Source organism: Orbicella faveolata, unplaced genomic scaffold (genome assembly GCF_042242905.1).
Source record: "Orbicella faveolata isolate gen_17 unplaced genomic scaffold, um_ofav_v1 contig_46, whole genome shotgun sequence".
Taxonomy (NCBI): Eukaryota; Metazoa; Cnidaria; class Anthozoa; order Scleractinia; family Merulinidae; genus Orbicella; species Orbicella faveolata.
The window spans coordinates 17553171-17572946 of NW_028301576.1; the positions used below are offsets into that span (position 1 = coordinate 17553171).

General features: G+C 39.1%; 2 protein-coding genes and 1 pseudogene across 2 annotated transcripts in view; 2 read left to right on the forward strand and 1 right to left on the reverse strand.

Annotated features, from left to right (window-relative positions):
- LOC110040394 (uncharacterized) overlaps window positions 1–4036 on the forward strand; it is a 37818-nt gene extending 33782 nt beyond the window's left edge. Inside the window, exon 8 of the mRNA XM_089278629.1 lies at window positions 1117–4036. Coding sequence (XP_089134755.1) covers window positions 1117–1212 — 96 coding nt within the window. The 3' untranslated portion in view covers window positions 1213–4036. The remainder of the gene's footprint in view (window positions 1–1116) is intronic.
- Window positions 4037–6330: 2294 nt separating this feature from the next.
- LOC149098706 (uncharacterized) lies at window positions 6331–8091 on the reverse strand (annotated as a pseudogene).
- A 7074-nt stretch (window positions 8092–15165) lies between these two features.
- LOC110040393 (uncharacterized) overlaps window positions 15166–19776 on the forward strand; it is a 60149-nt gene continuing 55538 nt past the window's right edge. Inside the window, exons 1-3 of the mRNA XM_089278618.1 lie at window positions 15166–15349; window positions 16654–16743; window positions 19432–19499. The gene's annotated coding sequence lies outside the window, so the exon portion shown is untranslated. The remainder of the gene's footprint in view (window positions 15350–16653; window positions 16744–19431; window positions 19500–19776) is intronic.

Below are 19776 nucleotides of genomic sequence, written 5' to 3' on the forward strand. Positions count from 1 at the left end.
CCTCTCGACTTCTTGAACTTGAACGGAGATCGGCTGTTTACCAAATTAGAATAAGGGCGCGATTTTGATTTGCTTCAAGATATTTCAACTCGATTAATTTACAGTCCTTTGACGTCCTTAATGCTAAACAGCATTCCAAGTTGGCCCATTATTCTGTCTTAAAGCGTTTTGCTGAATCGAAAACATTAATGTTCCAGGAAATCTCTTGCGTTTGTTATGACAACCATTCACAGTGTTGTTTACATTAAGGAAATACACGCGATGACAAACTAGACATGGCGGCGGACAAGAAATCAAACAAAGTTAACGCGCAATGTTCCGAAAACGTCTAAAAACAGTTTTTATGTAGTGGACATTATGTTTCTACGGATAGCAGTGAATTGACGGGATTTTAATTAATGACAGCCTTTTACTTTCGCCGTTGAAATTGATTTGTCTCTTGTTCGTGTGTAATTATTGTGTTATTTGCGCCCAACACATTGACATAGATTTTCGTTTTTCTCAAAGGGAAATACTGCGAGTTCGAGCATGAAACTTGGCATGGTATATGTTTAATAATGATATTTTAAGGCTGTAAAGTAAAATAATCGGAAAGTGAGGTACCAGATGCATTTTGATGCTGTTAAACATGACCTATATTTTGCCGTTATTTTTCACACGCTTCATAGCTGTTTGTAAAATGATTCGGAAAACCACTATATCAACATCCCTAAGATTAGTTTAAAACGAGGAAAAAATTAGAGTGGTTGTTCCACATTTGTGTGAAGTTTGAAGTCAATTGATATTATTTTAAGACTTAAGCAGCGCTTCGTCCTCGCACCTTATTTCTGTCATTTTATTACGCGAAAAACCGCACTTTGACCGCGCTTTCAAATTTTTGCGAATTTCTGAAAAATAAAAATTTGCTGGAACCTTTAAATATGATTTTTAGAATTAGGTCACCTAAGGGTATCTTTGGGCAAAATATCAGCGATTTGCCAAATGGGTCGTTGACCGGCGTTTCTCGATCCTTACAGTCAGCCATTCTTAAAGCTTACAGAGTTTTTTTAGCAAGTAATGGCCATTGTGTGTTGATAGAGACAACGGTGTGTAACTTTGTTTTCTGATTTATGGCAGGACACGAAAGGGAACCCCAAACCTGAACATGAATGGCCATCTAAGGGTTACTGGAAGAAGTGGCCCTGGCTAGATCCTGGGACATTTGCAGAATGAGAGGACTGGCGGGAGCCTGGGTCATGGGATTAAGTCAGTTCTGATCAGCAGCTGCAGCAACAAACAGGCAAGAGACTGGATCAGAGACTGAAGAAAAGGACGAGCGGCAGACTGGAACAGTCACATGGTCAGCATAGGTAGTAGATCATTACAAATGACTAGGAAAGAGTTGTCAGAAGTTTACACACCTAGACCTTAAGGTGGCATGGGTACTTTTATGTCAGCCATGTCTTGAGCACAGTGGTCAAGTGTAGAAGTACAAAGTCTCTCAATCTGTTTTGAAATCCTTTACTTTGAAGCGAAAACTACTGAACACTAAAGCTTTGAAGGCCAAATATTTACACAGAATTTAATAATTGTTGTTTGCTAGCTTTGTCGCCTCGTATTTTTGTTCAACGCTGTATTTTATGTGAGATTTTTATGTTAAAATTTCAGGGCAGTGAAGACCGAAAGTGGCTTTGAGTCTTTTCGTTTGACCGCTGTGTTTAAGGCGTGTAGGACTAGGACTGAGTGATGTAATCTTACACAGGAAAACCACAATGAAGCGAAACAATGTGAGCACAGTGAGATGTCACATCAAAATAGACATTAAAAAAATGATAATCTTGCAGACATTACAAATTTTATTTAGATGGCCGGTTTGTGCGACGTGTGGAACCAAGACACCTTTAGCTTTAGAAACGTCTCGGAATTCTGAGAAAGTTCGTTACTTTCATGGAAAAAATCGTGTGATCAGAGAATTTGAAACATTTTCTGTTCGACCCAGACCTAGGCAGTGTTTGTGCGAGCCCACTGTGTGTAAACGGATTTTAGGGTAATAGTTGCCCATTACATTTGTTTCGTTTGAAAACTTTGATTCAAGATCTTTAGATACTTTTCTGTCACTTTGTATATGGACATGTACGGTTCTCGGAAAATGCAATCCTTTCTAAGGCTTGGTTTAAGCGTCGCGTTATAGTCGAGGCGAACTCAATTGATGAATTAAGTTAAAATTTGCTACGACAGCCAACATCGGGCTTGAGTTGTGCAGCACGACAATCTCTGCACTACCCGCCTTTGCGCGGATGTTGATTCAAAAGTTTAGCTACTGTTGTGTCGATTTCAATGTATGTGTAGAGCCTGCTTATTTAGACTTTTCATAGATCTGAGCACATTGCTTTTAGAACAGGATTAAACTGAGACGCAAGTACGACTGAATTCAGATGATAGAATAATCAGATGATGAACTGAGTTGAACTGAATTACAAGTGAGTTGGACACGAGTATAGCACGACGTCTGAATCAACTGTCGAGCTGCACTGGTGCCTCAGTCAAACTAAACACAATCCACTCTACTGAAAAAGATGGCGACCAGTACATTTATCTGTAATTCTTAGCGCACGAAAACCCTAAAAACGTTGATAAAAACGCACAGAAAAGTTATAAAAGCTTCAAAGCTGACATAGACAATGTTGTTAGTACAAGGACGAATTCTTGAAAAAATATGACTTTCTGTGGTTGGTTAGTTTGTTTGGTTATGTTAAGTTCGCAAGGTATTGTGGTAAAATGTACAACTGCTATCTTTTGAACGCGGTGGACTGAGTCGGCGATAGCGAGATATTTTGAACCAAGCCTAACATTGTGCATTTGCTGGCCTTAAAGCATCTTAGTTTTCTTTTTGAACTCCGTCGTGAATATCAGAGCCTATACAATGTTAAAGTGTATAATGTAAAGCATTTCATTTTTAAATACATAGTCTTTGACGTTTCAATGTCATCGTCGCTTACTTATCAAGCCAATTTTTTTACAAACCTGAAGAATGGTTAATAAATACCTGAGTGCATTAATGATAACCCGAGGAAAGGTGAAAACTGGAATAATTGAAAAAATGATGCTAGTGAAGAGAAAGTGACGGTCACTTTGTGATTCAATAACACGGTAGCAGCATCGAACGAAATGTTTTGAATGGGTGTAGAGTTTACTTTTTTGCTTTTCGATTGTTCAGTTCAGTGCCTGCGGGCCAGGTTCGTTGCTAATTTCTACGTATTCAACAGGTAATTAAACCGTTTTCTGCTTAAGTTGTAAGTATTAGACTTGATGGTCAAGAGCATGTTGAGAACATTGTCAAAGATTATGTCGTCTGTCGCCGGGATAAAATTGTCATTGTACATTTTAGAAATTGAACAAGAGGGGATGTTTTGAGAAAACGCGAAACACCAGGCGTGGACGAGTGTTGGCATAGCTCTTTCGAGTTCTCTCAAATGTTCATGGATGTTTCATTACCGAAACAAGGAAAGGAATCATGCACTCACTTTCATGAAATGAATTTTGGAAAAATTTTTCCCTTTTCAGTGTATCGATAATCGTTTTTCAATGAATATTAGTGTTTTGATCAGTTTGCTTGTTTATATCGTGAATGATTCTTGACTAGAACTTGTGGGAGTATCTGCAATGAAATACCAGTTAAGCTATTGTAGTCAAGGACACTGTTCTATAAATTCTAGTGTTTACTGACGTCACTGTAAAGTAAAATGTCATCATAAAGGTTTCTGTCTCATTGAACCTTGAGCGACAAATCTTCTTGACCGTAGATTAAGCTTTTAATTCATAGTTTTTGTAGATTTGATGCCTGTGTGTCCATTTGTAAATATGTTAGAAACATGTATTCTGTATTTTAAGAAAAGATAACTCAATGTACAAAGTTCTTTTAGAACCTTTTTGACAAGATTACCTTTCAAAAATTAGCTAGCCGTATGAACATTTTGCAAAAGAGGTGTGCAGGCGCCTTTGCAAAATAATTTACTTTCAATCAAACACAATAAAGAGTTTTGTCTAACTCGCGGAAGAGTTCATCTTGTGTTTGTTGTCGACAATGAAGGGGCGTTTTGGGCGAGCGCACAACAAAATAAGAATGAAAAGTACTGGGACGAGTAAAACCATGTGTTTCGAAAAGATGATGCATGCAGGGGCGGATTTGGGGGAGTGGATTGGGTAGCTAGCCTCCCCCCTTTTGGAGACCCCCTCTCCCCACCTCCAAAAAAGATAGAGTTTGAATATTATGGCAGAGATATAGGCAAACACTCTAGGCAGGTATCTCATAGTAATTGCAAGTAATGTTTTTCTGGCTAGAAAAGTGATAAAGATACGTTATTCTCCAACAGCGACAGCAGTGAGAAAGATGAACGAGAACACGCATGCATTCCCCATTGATTCTGCAACCCCGATACCAGCCACTCCCACCCGTTCCCCCTTGAAAAATGTCCCCAGCATGTATATAAAATGTTAACGACACGTGGTCCTGAGCCCATTGTGTGAAGTTTTTCTCTTGTACAATGTTTTACATCCATTTATTCGTTACTAGTCTTTTATTAACATTCTGTATCGCGAAATGAAATTAGGACCTCTCAGTCCCAACCACACTAATGTTTTTCTAAAAGCATTGGTTTCGTCTAAACCAAAACGCAGCAGAATATTTTTACCTTCGCTAGCGTTTTCCTTTTGTTTCCACCTAACCACACTAATACGTTTTCATTCGAAAGCGCATACTTTTTGTTGGGTTTTCGCCTTTCCTCCACACTATAAAACGCCTGAAAACGCTGATGGAAGCGACAGTATATGACGCTTTTTTCGTCACTTTTCAAAAGCCTCCGTTTTCACCTGTCCACGCTAAAAACGAAGCGTTGCCAAAACGACGCGTCCATTTCGTCCACTTTCAATACCCTCCGTTTTCATTAGCGTGTTTGGGCGTTTTAGTGTGGACGATAGACAAAGACGCTCGCTCGCCGTCTCGCTAAGGGGTATAAATCGAGGATTCTGGTTTCACTTACGTTGTTTATGAAGAAAAGCCACTATCTTTAGCTGTTAAAAGTATCTTTTAGGGTGCACTTGAAGTAATATTTAAAAACAAAACGCTCTCGTTTCCGTTTTTAGGCTCGATTTCCGCCGGTCTTCCGAGTCCGGTCTACTAGCGCGGCTTCCTTTCCTGGACAGTGATTGGTAATATAGTCTATTCCGTTTCAAGTGATATCTTAAAGCTTGTGCCACACCCAAATTGGTCTCTTTTAGGGGTTTAATTCGAGCATCCCCGACCTTTGAGTGCCCCTGGGATTATCTGTTCTGGGTGGTAAACAGATTTCCGTGAGAGAAGCTGGAGGAGAATATTGAGCTTCCAGGACGCTTTACAGGTACTTAGAATTGTATCAACAGCGTTGAGTGTTTTGTTTTGGTTTTTTTTTTCTTGAATACATCAAAATGAACTGATTCTAAGTATACAAAATGTGTTCTTTGTAGTTAACATAAACTGACGTTTCGATTGTATGCAAGCAATCCATCAGTATCCTTTGATCTTATTGAATACAACAATACCAGGCTCTGAGTTTGAAAATGACTTGGACAGTTTTAAGGCAAGTTTGGCAGAATGAAAGATTTCGGGTCAAGATCTTCTTGAAACTATGCTTTCTGCACATTGTATGGGAAGGGGCGTGTGACTGCATGATCAAAGTCTGATTTCTTCCAGAAAAATCAGCACATACATTGCCAAGAAGACAGGTTGAGAGAATAAAGAAAACCATTAACCAGGCATGTTGATATGTTATGTAACCAAGAGAAAATCAAGGTTTCCTTCCCGCAGATATCCACTGGTTGATCTCTAACTAATGCCCCATTCACACCAACTAAATCATTTTAAGTTTTCCCAATTTGTGAATTACGCCTTTAAGAAATTTCAAACTTCCGAGTATCTGGTTAACATTTGAATCAAACAGGTTTTTACCTTGATAAGTTGTGAGGTGTGTACGCTATAAGCAACTAATATTTAACCTTGTTTAGTTCAAAAACTATTAAATGTGTTTAAAATGTTGGTGGGGATGGGGTATAAAACCATTTGATTACAGCACCCAAAGATGTCAGCAGATGTTGACAAAAGGACTTTGAGGAATGGCATAACTACCCATGGTATGGGGTCAGGGACCACCCACCCCATCCCCTACTCACTAGTTTTGTCCTCAGATTTTAAACGCACAAAAATTGCAACAATGTAACAAAGACTATACTCTAGAATGATAACTTTACAATCTGAATATATAAAGATAATTAATAAATTAACTAATCAATTACTTAAGGTGCAATAGCATCAGCACCCTAGGGACACATCAACATTTCTTATAAATGAGTACAGCAGGTTATGGTTTGCTTGCTATGTTCAGCCTAGGTTAATAAGCTTGTTAATGCATGACTGGGTATGCTGCCATGAGAGTTCTTCTGGGGCAAACATCTGGCAACAAAACGAACACTCGATCAGTTTCTTGTAAGTGTGAACCTTCCCATGCTCATCCAGGTCTGACATTGACGCAAAGGTAAGTTCACATTGACTGCATTTAAAGGGTTTCTTATCTGCTGGCATTGCCTCCAACCACTTCATGTGTGAAACTGTTTTATAGTGCTTTTTCAGTTGCTCTGATGATTTAAACCACATTTTACACAAGGAGCACTCAAATGGTCTCTCCTCACTGTGTACAACTTGATGTTTCTTCAGTTCAAATTTTGACTTAAAGGATTTTTCGCACAAGCTACAACTAAACGGCCTTTCATCGCTATGTACCCTTTGGTGGGCTTGGAGCTGTTGTGAATTCTGACAAATCTTTTTACATAAGCTGCACTGGAATGGCTTTTCATCACTGTGTATAACAAGATGCTTTTGTTTGCTATAGAGTTTTTAGAATCTTGTATCACGGTAGGGGCATTTGTAAGGTCTTTCATGGCTGTGACACTGGTAGTCAGTTTAGTAGATGATTTAAATCCCTTTCCACACAATGAGCATATGTTTGGTTTTTCAGCATTGTACACCCGTTTATGAATTTTCAGAGTTGACAAAATCTTGTAACATTTTCCACAATCAGAACATTTAAATGGCCTTTCATCATTGTGGACAGTTTTATGCCGCTTAAGTTGATTACTTGCTTTGAAAGACTTGCCACACAGATCACACTTGAATGGCCCTACATCAACATACGTTCTTCTAATATGTTGTCTCATATCCTCTGAGGTTTCAAAGAACTTCTCACAGAGGCTACACTGAAAGAACCTCTCTTCAGTGTGTGCTCTCTGGTGCAACTTAACCTCTGCTGCAGTTTTGAGGCAGATAATGCATGGTAGGCCACATATAATCGCCTTCCCCTTTACTCCTTAAATGCTAACCGCAAGCAAACAGCAGTAATTAAATGTTAACCGCAAGCAAACAGTAGTAAATAAATGCCAACTGCAATTAAACACAATATTTAAATGCTAACCGCAAGCAAACGGCAGTAAATAGAAGCAAACTGCAGGGAGACTATATGGGTGGCCTACCATGAATTATATCCCAGTTTTGAAGCGCTTCTTACATTTGTTGCAACTGAAAGGTCGTTCGTCACTGTGCACTCTGTTGTGGTTCCTAAGCATGGCTGCAGTTCTAAAACCCTTTCCACACAATGTACATTTGAATGGTGTTTCTTCACTGTGTGTAAGAGTGTGTTGTTTTAAATTCCTCGCTGTCATGAAAGCACTTTCACACTGGGAGCATTTGAAAGATCGTTCACGTTCTGTGTGAGTTTTTTCGTGTTCCTTGACATCTGCAAATCTCTTGAAGCTCTTCTCGCACTGACTGCATTTAAAGGGTCGCTCTTCGCTGTGAACCACTTGGTGCTTTGCAAATAATTCTCGGGTTTTAAAGTACTCACCGCATTGATCACACTGTAAAGCCTTCCTATTGCTATGAACAGTACAATTATGTCACTCCAGCTTGTCAGGTGTTTTAAAGCCCTTGTCACACTGATGACATTTAAAAGGTCTTTCTTTACTTTGTACAGCACTGTGTAACTTGAGCCTGGATGGATTACGAAATGACTTCTCACAGTGACAACATTTATATCATTATATATAACCTGACTTCATGCTCGGACAGCACCTTGTTGAGGGACGCATAGTAAGTGTTAATGCAGTGGAACGATTCCGTTGTCAACCGCACTTGTCTTTGCGTGTGTTCACCTAGAAGGGCTTGAATGCGGCGCGGTGTCCTGTGTCTGGGTTCCCTGGCTTCTCGTTATTCAAACTGAGAATTGGTCAGCCATTTCTTAACTTTCAGACCCATAGCTGATACTATCTGCGATACGGCGCTGCTGAAACTTCCTTCACTCCGACACTGGCGTAGACTCTGAATGGTCATTTTGGCGTTCCTACGAGTTGAGATGACGACGACCGTCTTGCCCTGAAGATACCGGCACAGACTATCAGTGTTGCTTAAGATTATTTTCAACACACACAGGTAGAAATATAAAATGCGTTATATAAAGCTCTTCTCTCAGCGTAGGTTTTTGGATCTTTGTCTGAAGACAGCGTGAACAGAGCTTTTTCAATGCGTTATATTTGTCCGTGTACGGCCTTCACGGCTTCTCACCGGCACGACCACCACTTGACACTCAATGACTTCAGCGTCACTTTTACACCCTCACCTCAGTTCTACGTCTGTGTCACCAAACAGGGCGTGTCGTTTGACACTCTTTTCTAAGAAGTTGTACACTGAGAGCCTGGATAGAGTCCAGAACGTTACGCAGTGGTTCAATCTGCGTCTTATAGTCCATGGGCCAGGACCCTGGAAAGAGCCATTTGGTACCAAAACGAGGGACAAATTCTAACACTTATTTCTAACAACATTGATTCCTCTAGGTTGTTTTGGTGTATGATAACCATGCCAAATGAGTAGCTTTACTAGGATTATCACGTGATTAAATGACGTCACCCCGTTTGGCTGAATAAGCAGAATTGGTAAAAAGATGCCTAATAACGAGTAAATGCAAAACTGAAAATGTTACATACATTGATTTTCGTCATTGCAAACTTCAAAGCAGTTTTCAGACCTAATTCCAATAACTTATATCTGACTTATAGGTGCTATCTCTGAATGGTTTCCATGGCAACACTTGTTAAATTATAAATATGAACAATAAGACGGAAATGTGAAAATAAAAAGAAAGTGCTCGTGTAAATTGCATTGGTTACTTTCGAACGCCCGTTCTAAACTACATTGACTCCTCTTGCTTAGTTTGGTATATGATAACCATGTCAAATGAGTAGCTATACCAGGCTTATCACGTGATCAGCTGCAAATGACTCGGTTGGGGTGAACAGATAGAACTGGTGCAGATGTGATTACTACGGTCAAATACAAGCAAATGCAAATACAGTCATGTTACATACACTGGTTTTTAGTTATTGAAAATCTCAAACGTTTTCCGAGCTTATGTCAACAACTTATTTTTAACTTAAAGAAATTGTTCCTGGATGGTTTCCATGGCTAAACTTGCCAAATGTTACATATGAATAATTATTCAGGATATAAGAAACTGCTTGTGCATGTGTAACATTGATAATTAAAGTTAGATTTCTTCGTCTTTTCTTCGATTTCTTCGTCTTCTTCGCTGTCATCTGTTACAAACTCCTCGATAGAATCGTCACATCTGTTGTCACAGTCTAATACCTTGCACACATCTGTGCACTTCAAACCACTTGCCAGGCAACTGCAGGTAGGAAGTTGACATGACCTTGTACACGAGCAAGATAGTAGTTCTAGCACGGCTGTAGGGGCTGGGTCACCGTTCATCCAGTCAACGGCAAAGTGATCACCGTCTTCGCCCCAGCCAAAACCAATGGGGGCCGTGTCCCTTGGCAGCTTTGCAGACTTTGCTTCCAAATGACTACTTGGAAGTTTGCGCGAGCCGCATGCTTGAAGAAGCAGTCAACACAAGGTGGTTATTGGGTGGAGTCGATGTTACCTTTCTTGGCGCAGAATAACCTGTACCTCAGCTCATTAATGTTATCGGTTCCTGGTTGAGAGCAGTAGAGCTTACACATAAACTCTTGAAGGCTCTGAAAAAGCATATCTGATAGAACCCATTCCATCCCCAGCTGCTTAAACATTCCTTGGTAAGATGTCTGTTGCTTGACAAGTCGTAGGGCTGTTATCTTTTCCCTTCCAGCGAAGGCACTTACTGTGTCACAACTAGTGAAAGCATGCATACCAACTACGCATTTGCAAAGTTCTTCTCCTACCACAACACTGGAGATACTGACATATCTAGCATATCTAGTTCTTGTCTGCGCTCCACACTTGACATACATGGATGCCGAATAAAGTAATTAAACGCCAGGCAAAGCAAGAATACGTCTGTATCTTCTGATGCACGACCACCGCCTTTTAGCCAGATTTAGCTGCATGAGCTGCATGTAGAATAAGCCTGGTATCAGCTTCTTCCTGTGTGGAGTTAAGCTCTTCAACTATATTGGCAGCTTGTGAGGTAATCTCGTAACAGTCACTTTCGCACGAAAAGTGACCTTGTCTGTCAACTTTGTTCTTATTAATCCCGTCTCAACCCCTTTACCACAAACTCTGTGAAGCCCTTTTTATTCTTTGGATTCAAAAAAAAATTTTCTCCACTGCTGCACCTTGTGTTTGGATGCGTCCGCATGTAGCCGCACTAAGACCCTTAAAAGGTTTTTTCTTCGTGCGTTTTTAAGAGCTTTGGGCAGATAACTTCCACAAATCTTCTAGAACGAGGACCGCAACCATCTTCGGCATTGTAAATGGGAAGATTTTCTGCGTCCAGTTCCTCGACACTCCTCCTTTCGGTCTGAACTATCTGAGTTGATGGTTCCGGGGGAAGTTGTGGTCCGAAATGCCTCGCCGGCACCGCTATTCCATTTACTCTATGCGATGTTCCTTCACCCGATAACGTTTCCTCTAGGCGGTCAATGTTATCCCATGCCAAAGTAGTACCAACATGAGGCTGGATGGTATCTGGCAATGGGATTTCAATTGTTGATGTCATTTTGTTAAGGCACAGTGCGGTGTTGATTTCTTCAAGCTGGGAATAGGCGATTCCGTGGCCGCAGCGATTAACTCCATTTGGATGAGTTCAACGTTATCTGTCATGGCCTTCACAGCATAGGGAGGGAAGAGGGATCTGTTCGGATGGCTTAATCTTTCCTCTGCTCACTCCAAACATCAGCCGGATCTTGGGCGAAGGATGTCACCAACCTCTGCATTCTTGGATGACAGTTTTTATCTGGCCACTCTTTTTCTCCAGTCTGATATGTTAACGTTTGCAAGAATGAACCCTGCTCTTTGGGAACAATCATTGCGATCTGAAGGGCGTGGAGACTATGAGATCTTGTTTTCTGTTCTTTGAATAGCTTTGCGAATGTCAATAGCAGCCCGGTGTATATTTGAGCTCCGAGAAGACTGGTTTGCATTGTCCTGTTTTTCCAGAAGAAGAGTTGTTATGTACTTGGATACATGAAGTGTGTCAAATTGGCGGAAACTATGAAGACACTGGTGGTTTCCAACAAATTTTCAATGAGGAGGACATCGCCAAATTCTGCCTGGAGATTCCGTCTGGTGTGCTTCTTTGTGGATAACTTGATTTCTTCAACAACCAAAGACGTGAGATACGTACGATATAAGTAGTTCTGTCATTTCAGTCAATCTGACTATTTTCTCGTTTGCAAGAGCATCCGATCTGATGTAATCATCTGATGTAAGCATCTGATGTAAGCATCTGGTAAGCTTCTGACTTGAGATTAGCATACTCATCTTCTCAGCGATTCACCACAGCCATCGGAAGCCCCAGTGGACTTGCCTCAGCCCTAGTATAGCCCTTGTAGCATGTCCTGTGGTAACAAGCTTCAGCTGTTACGATTTCACGCGACGCAATTGCGAGAATCCTGCTGTCCTTTTTTTCCATGGCTGATTTTCTAATTGAGTGATCTGCACGCAAATCTCTGCATTGTTCCAAGGGTTCCCAATTTCTTGTTCCCTTAAGATACTTCTTTTCACAGAATATGCAGACATGTTCGTAAGTTGTGCTGGTGGTAAGGGACTGTCGGATCGAGGTCCTCTTAGCTGCCGTTGGTCGTCAGTTCAGCTTGTTGCTCTGAAATTGTTTCCAAGAGCTTTTTCACGGTAAACACGCTATGACATTTTCTGTGATGGTAAATGTTGGAATTTCTCCCTCATTTAATGTCTCAGCAACATCAAGGTGTTTTACGAACAGCAGCTGCTCGCCTCTTACAAGTGTACTTCAGGACTCCTCATCTTTTGGTCTAACTAGTTCCGTATTATCGTCAGTACAGTGGATAATACATGCACAACTGGACTGTTCTGAACGTGATCGCTTTTGATCGATGTTTTGTTCTTCAGGCGTCACATTTCCTCTCAGTTTGTGCCACCTATTTAGTGATGCAAGGTTCTACGTCAACAATAAGACTTAAAGGTTTTAAAAAGCCATTTTTAAACCGGTCTAATTTAAGCGCTGAAGTTTGTATTTATTTATTTAGGTGTTCGTTGTTCACCAAAAATGATTCTACATAAACAACAAAAGCAGCACAAAAGACCATCCGCACTGGTCATTGTAAATTAGCTTAGTCACAATATATGAATGAAATCATCTTTAGCAGTGTATGAAATGACCCTCATGTCAAAGGAAAACTATTATTTAATATCATTTTCCTTTTGATGTATTTCAAACTCCATATTTTTCAAAATCTCGCATTATGTCATCTACTGCTACACCTTTCGTATAAAATGACGAATGATATATACTCGAACGCCTTTTTCGAGGATCTGTAAGTTTCTTGTCAAAAATCGACACTATCAGCTTAATATTTAGTTAATTGATTTCTCTAAATGTTTACCTAGATGCTTACTGTTTATTTATCCCCTGAAAACATTTCTCGTTTCTATAAGGAACCACAATTTTAGCACAAATTAGCCCTACACACCTGTCAAGAATGCCGCCATCTTGGATTTACCCATGATGCAATGTGAATGACACCGTTGGTTGTTTATTTAGTTTTTCGTGTAATCCTAACACAAATTTCTACTTCTAACAACTTCGAGGAGAAATACAAATGTTTTTCTTTTTTTCTTTTTTATTTAGAGGTTCTTCTTCTGAGCCTCGTTTCCATGCTGAAGCCATTTTTTGCGAAATTTTAAATTAAAAAATCTCACACAAAGCTACTCATTCAGAAAGGTTATCATACAAATTTGAGAACAACTCATGTAGTAGTATCAGCTGATAACACTTAGGTTTTGTCCCTAGATTTGGTACCGAAAAGTGGTCTGGCCCATGGACTATTAGTATCCTGAAGGGCGAGGTTGAGCACATGTTCGTAACAGTGGACGTAAATACAGATCATGTTAGCTGCGCCATCGAATGCCTTACCAACAATGTTCTTGACGTCCAGATTGAGTTTTGCGAAAGCAGATTTCACTGTATAAACTGGTGACCAGTTTATAAAGTGCCTCGCCTTCAGTTGATTTCGTGGAATAGAAACCAATAAATACTTCTTTCTTCATGTCATTCACCGCAAAGAACATGAATAAAATTTCTGTAATGCTTATAAAGTGGGCACTGAGAATGAAAAAAATTCCATATTCTTACAGAGTAAAGCTTTTGTCTGGTGACAATGTGAAACACGAAAAAATAAGAGGTGCTAAGAAAATTCCGACTCGCATTGCTTTTGAGTATTGAGTCTCACCTTATTGTATATTGATGATAGGCTTTGGTAGATTGTGCTAGCATAATTTTTAGCATAATTTAGAAAAACGAGCATAATTTAAAGCTTTTATTTCAGTTTAGCACTGCTAGCATAATCCGAGCTTTTATGCCTTGAAAACAAAAAAAAACCCATCATAGCTCTAGAATAATTCAGTTTGTACTTTACTTCTGTATTGTTATTGGAAAATATCGAGGTCTGGAAGACTCTAGCTAGGTCACCCCGTACTTATCTGAGAGGCTGAGACTCTCCTCAGGCCACCACGCTTATGGCTCGGCGGCTCGGCCCCTCAGGCCTTAGATCAAAGATGGCGTCGTCCTCGAGTACAGAGAGATTAATAACATGCATAGTTGTCGTTATACTAAACTGAGGGCTTTGCCTGGATGGTGTCTAAAACAAGTATATAAAAGTAACTTTCTGACCCGGATTCAGAACCCAGAAATGGTTGATTTGGATATCATTTGGCTTTTCGAGGTGCGCACATGCGTATTTGCCATGCTGAAGACTGTAAGACTGGAAGGTGGACTGTCTGAATGTTCATTTAAGTCAAAATTGATAGAGTTAAGCTACTGGCGATCTTTATTTTCCTTAAAATCCAAGTAGCATAACTTCGGTGACAGAGAGCATAATTTTCAGAAAGTAGCATAATTTTGGCATAATTTCTAAAAAATATGAGCACTGCTAAAAGCATAATAAGCTTTTTTTTCGAGCACAATCTACCAAAGCCTAATTGATGACCAGTATTGTTCTTCGCTGATTTTTAGTGACATTATTATTTCTCGAAACAAATGGAAACGTTTTAAAAATTTGCCCAAATTTCTCTTGCTGCCCCAAAATGTGACTTGCCCAAATTTTGGAGGGGCTGCAGCAAGCCCCCCTCCCCCCCCCCCCCACCAGTCCCCAGGGCCGTACCCCAGTGCCTTGTATTGTGAGAGTAGTCTATAGGTTGACTGTGCGAGCTTATGTTAGTAATGAAAGTATCGCATTGTATGTAGTGTTCTTTGTGCGGAATTAAAAAAAAAAAAGAATTGTGCGTGCCTCGTCACCGAGAACAGAGACGATGAACGGCTTCAAAATTAATGACTTCAATGTGCTGTAATACTTTCTTTAATATAGTTGCACGACTTCTTTAATTTACTTTTAATTGTATTTCTTAAAATGAGCCTAACGACAATTTTTGGATTTTTGAGAAACACTTTTCAAAATTTTCCTGGAGATAGTCGGAATTTGGTTATGTGCGAGTTTTTGCGATTTTCATGGAACTAGTCACGTTGTAAAGGTCAGGCGAAGTCCTCTCGTGACACTAAATTCAAATAAGTTTGGTGAGTCAGGCAATACTGTAGAGTTGTCAGGCAACGCTCGGATGGAACTGGGAACGAGTCCGTATCACATTCCGCATTCCAGTTACACATCCAGAAATTCGTCTGCAGTGATCATTCTAATGTCAGTCTTTATTGGCGTTTTGGGCTATTAGCAAACTAGCTAGGAGTTCATGAGATTGATCAGTGCGTTATCGAAGATGTAATTTGCCGTATTCACGTGTTTTGGTGAAAACTTAAGCTGTGATAAGGTGAGTTGAAGTTCCTGCTTCTCTCGATCTTTTCCGCGTCACTGAATTCAAACGTTTCGCGAGACAACTCAGCTTACATGTACACACGTATGTTTTGGTGATCGAAGCTCTTAAGGCAGTCTTGTGGCATCCAGAGCTGTTATTGTGTTGCTGCTCATCAGTTTCCTGATTAGACAGCTTTACAATGGTTGAGTCGTCAAGTTTGTGACAGCAAGGAAAAGAATCATTTGTTGCATGTTACTTAAAGCAATGAGCCATTATTGACCTAAATGATTGCATGGATAGTAGAAGACAGTCTCTTTACTATCCATGATGATTGGTTGAGGAGGCAGGACCCAAATATTTTTATCATTGTATAATAAGATTCAGATTCTGTTGTTTTCTGCCAATAATATAAAATGTTTGATTCTGTCATTGTTACCTGCAAACTTTTGTTGACAGTCAACCATACCACTACATCATTTGATACATGTATATGTTGCAGAGAAGACTTAATTTGTTGCTTGCATAATTAATGCAATACAGAGACCCCAACCTAAACAAATCGAAGACCGGAAGGTCACCAATTTTACCATCTCGACCCTAAGGAGGCATTGTTACATGTATAAAAGCAGAACTTTGCTAATTCAAGCACAAAATTACATGAAATATTCTAAATTTTCTTTTGAAAATGCCAATATCAGTCACAATAAGTGTGAAAAATATACTCTTGCAACTTCCTTCCTATCCAAGAGATTTACTGATCCATATGGGAGATTGGGAGCTAGATTCAGTCTGTGTCCGGGAGACTCCCAGGTAATCTGGGAGAGTTGGCAGATACATGTACATGGCAGTGAGTCCTATATTGTGTATTAATTAGTTTATGGATGAACCAACAAGGACTGAATGAGGTTGAAATGGAGTCACACCAGCAATAAGTCTCACAGTCATAACTGCAACAGTAATTGGACTTGAGTTTTGTTGATGTAGATACTGGAGGGACAAAGATAGTCCAATTGGCAGTTACATGTAAATCCCATTTTTGTAGTAGAGCTCCATATTAAGGTGAAGTGCATATTATAAGCTGTAATCTGTGTGTACATATACACTGTATTGACACCTCTGCACATGTACATGTATGTATAAATGTCCTTATTAGAGAGGCAAACAACTATATGTACACTAGAAAGGATCTTGATCAATCAAGGTTCAACTGTTGCAGTTCCTGTTTTCAATATTTGTGGTTTATTTTGTTTATCAAACATGTCATGAAAACCTCTTTGAAACAGGACAACCTTGTCTTCAATGGATTCTTTTGTTTGCAGGAAAGTGAATGTTAATGATTATAAAGCATGCAGAGATCTGAATCTTTCTCCAAGTATGAAACTGAAGAAAGATGTTTTCAACAAGATTGGGTGAGTCTAATATTATTGTTGTAACTCATAGCTGTTCTCAGCAACTGCAGTGAAAGAAATCTATAATGCATTGTAGTTTAAAATGTATTTTACTGACATGTAGGTCAAAATGATTTTAACCTACAGCTGCATGTAGTAGGTTTATTTGTGCAAAAGGGGAAGGGTAAGTCTTGGATCAATGTGTAGTTCCAGAAAATATCCATACATCTGCTTTCTCCACAGAAGGGATTTTTTCCAAACCCCCACCCCTCTGGAAATTCCAATGAAGCTTCATACATTTATTTAAATTTATTGGTCTTAGAGAACCATTCAACCTCCCTGAAATTCCAATCCCTTTTGTGGGGGAGTATGGATATTTTCTGCAACTGCACAATAAGTTATTAGATAAACTAATAGAAGCAAATTTACAACAATTGCTTGGGTTGCCTAGTGGAGATGAAGTTGAAACACAAAGTCAGAGATCAGGTGATCAAATCTAGGGTACCGGTAATTAGGGTAAGGACTAGGAGGGGTAGGAGGGGGGGGGTTGATATGGGATCCTGGCAGGGTAGGGTAGGGTTAGGAACTGAGATGGGTGATTGGTGTACTTTTTTTTAAGAACCACTCAAATAGTAAAAAAAAAAAATGAACTGCATTGGTTTGAAATATTTAAGATCAGATATGTACTGTACTGTCAAATATGGCTTTGATTTCCTTTGTTTAAACTTGATGCTTTATTAATGAGTTGAAATTGAGAATATAACTTCCTCAACATTAGTGGGCAATTCCACCTTTGTGGACGTTACATTTAGACTCAGGGTTGAAGTTTTAATTTAGCACAGACAAAAATAAAATAAAAAAGGAGTTGTCGAGTTTTCCATTTATGAGCATGTTTGCGCCTACTGTCATGTTAATTGGGCCATACAATTTTTCCACTTCACTGATTTGTATTAGAGAAATAGAGCAAAAAATGCTGACGTCGCAGACATTACATGTACATAAAAAGCAAATACAATATTGAGAGCATAAGCATTTATTCAAAATTCCTGTGAAGTACCAACAGTGAAAGCTTTTTCAAGTATGAACTGTTCCAAATATATGCAGTTAAGTGGTCTTGTGACCCAAAAAGGCTGATTTCATTTGAGCTGACATTCGCAGTTTTGCAAGGGTACTTGAACTTTAATGTTATGGAGGTTACAACCGATGTCGTGGATGTTACGCTGTGTGAATCATTGCCAAGTACCTCTATAGAAGATAAATCAGCTTTTCTGTATTGTTCTCAGTCATATAAAGCAAAGTAGCCAAATATTTTATGTTATTATGAATGAAACTGATTGGCACCCCATGTAAAAGCCCTGAAATATCACAACACAGTTTGGGGGCCACAACATGCTTTTTACATCAATAATTGATGTAGAGCATGCTCTTGGCATTCTAAGCCTGAAAATAATTGCACTAGGTCACCAGAATAATAACTTTTTTGCCAGAGAATGGGCAAAAATGGCAGTTTTGTTCAATTCAAGGTTTCTTTACAGAGTTGCTTTGGCACAACTACTTATTACTGGCCTAGACAAGGGAAAACAAATGAGTCCACTTTTCAAACATTTTTCCTGCTTCTGTTGTTATTCCTTACTTTAATTCAATGGACCATTTGAAATTCCAGAGCAACTAGCAGTGGGAAAAAACTCTTGTAAGTAATAGGAAACATAAAAGGGTATAAGAACTGTTAGAAATGACTAGTATGTTTATCAGAATGGCAGAACCTCTTGGTAGTTCTGTTGTTGAAATTTCAGAATTATAGTCTACAATCCACTTGAAAGCTGCTGTCTTAGTCAAAATGTTTGTTAGGTGAAACTAGAGCAAATCTAGAAGGACATATATGGTCTTGTGGTGCAATGTTTTGGCTTTTAGGAACTATTTCAAAATGTTTTTACTTCAGTTCAAAAAGTGTACATGTAACATCCCCGACATAACATCCAGAACAATGTTTTGCTGCCATTATTTGGAAAATGTTGCAGTTTACCAGAGATTTCTTTTTATTTATTAAGTGTTTCTATTGGATATCTAGCTGTAGATACATGTAGTTATGTTAGGAAAGAAAAAAAAAAAGATTGCTAAAACGTAACGTTCGTGATGAAACTTACATGTACTTTTGTTACAATGTATATCTACTTTTTAAAAAAAGTTCAGGGTAAAATTTTTATCACTTAACTCCAGTGAGGGACTTTTTCTAATAGAAGTGTCTGAAGTCCCTTATATTTTCCAAGTTTGATACAGCAAGTTAAAAAATTTACTTTTTGCCTGGTTGTTTGCTGTAAAAAAAATAAATCCTTACTTTGGGGACCCTCCCTCCCCCCCGCCCCCCTGAATACATGGTCGTCACAAATTTCACTTCAGTAAAGTTAAAACAAAACCAAAGTAAACATCTCTTGTGAAAACACGGGCATAATTGATAATTATTGCTGTTTGCATACCCACACTTCTGCTGTAGCTGGGAATATAAACAGGTTTACCCCTCAACTATAAGAGGGTTAAATGTCTCATTTAAATAAATGCAGGGAGGTACATGTATATTTAGAATGCATTACACTCTCAAATCTTACTCAGTGTTGTTTTTGTAACCTATGCACAGTTTTTAAACCATCCAATATAAAGTTATGCAAGTCTTAAGAAGCATAGTTTTACAGTTTAACTCGTTTCGTCTTTTAGGGGTACTACGTTTTACAAGAGAAATGTTACAGTCTGAAGTAAATGTTGCCAGCTTGACCAAGAGAGAGGTAATTTCTGCCAAAATACAATTATAATAAATACTGACAGTACTCTTGAGTAATTAAAGATGTCTTCAGAGGTGTGTCACGCCCAAGAGAATTGGAGCATGCCCAGTTTGAACTGTAGTCAAACTAGAGCTGTCCAAGAATTTAGAAATAAAATGAATTGCCCAATTTTTTACGACCTCTAAATGTAAGTGCCCAGATCACCTTTTGAAAGCTACAAGTCAAAGCTAATTTTGTTTTTTTTTTTTGCTAAATAAATTTAATTTGTTCCTCAGTTTCG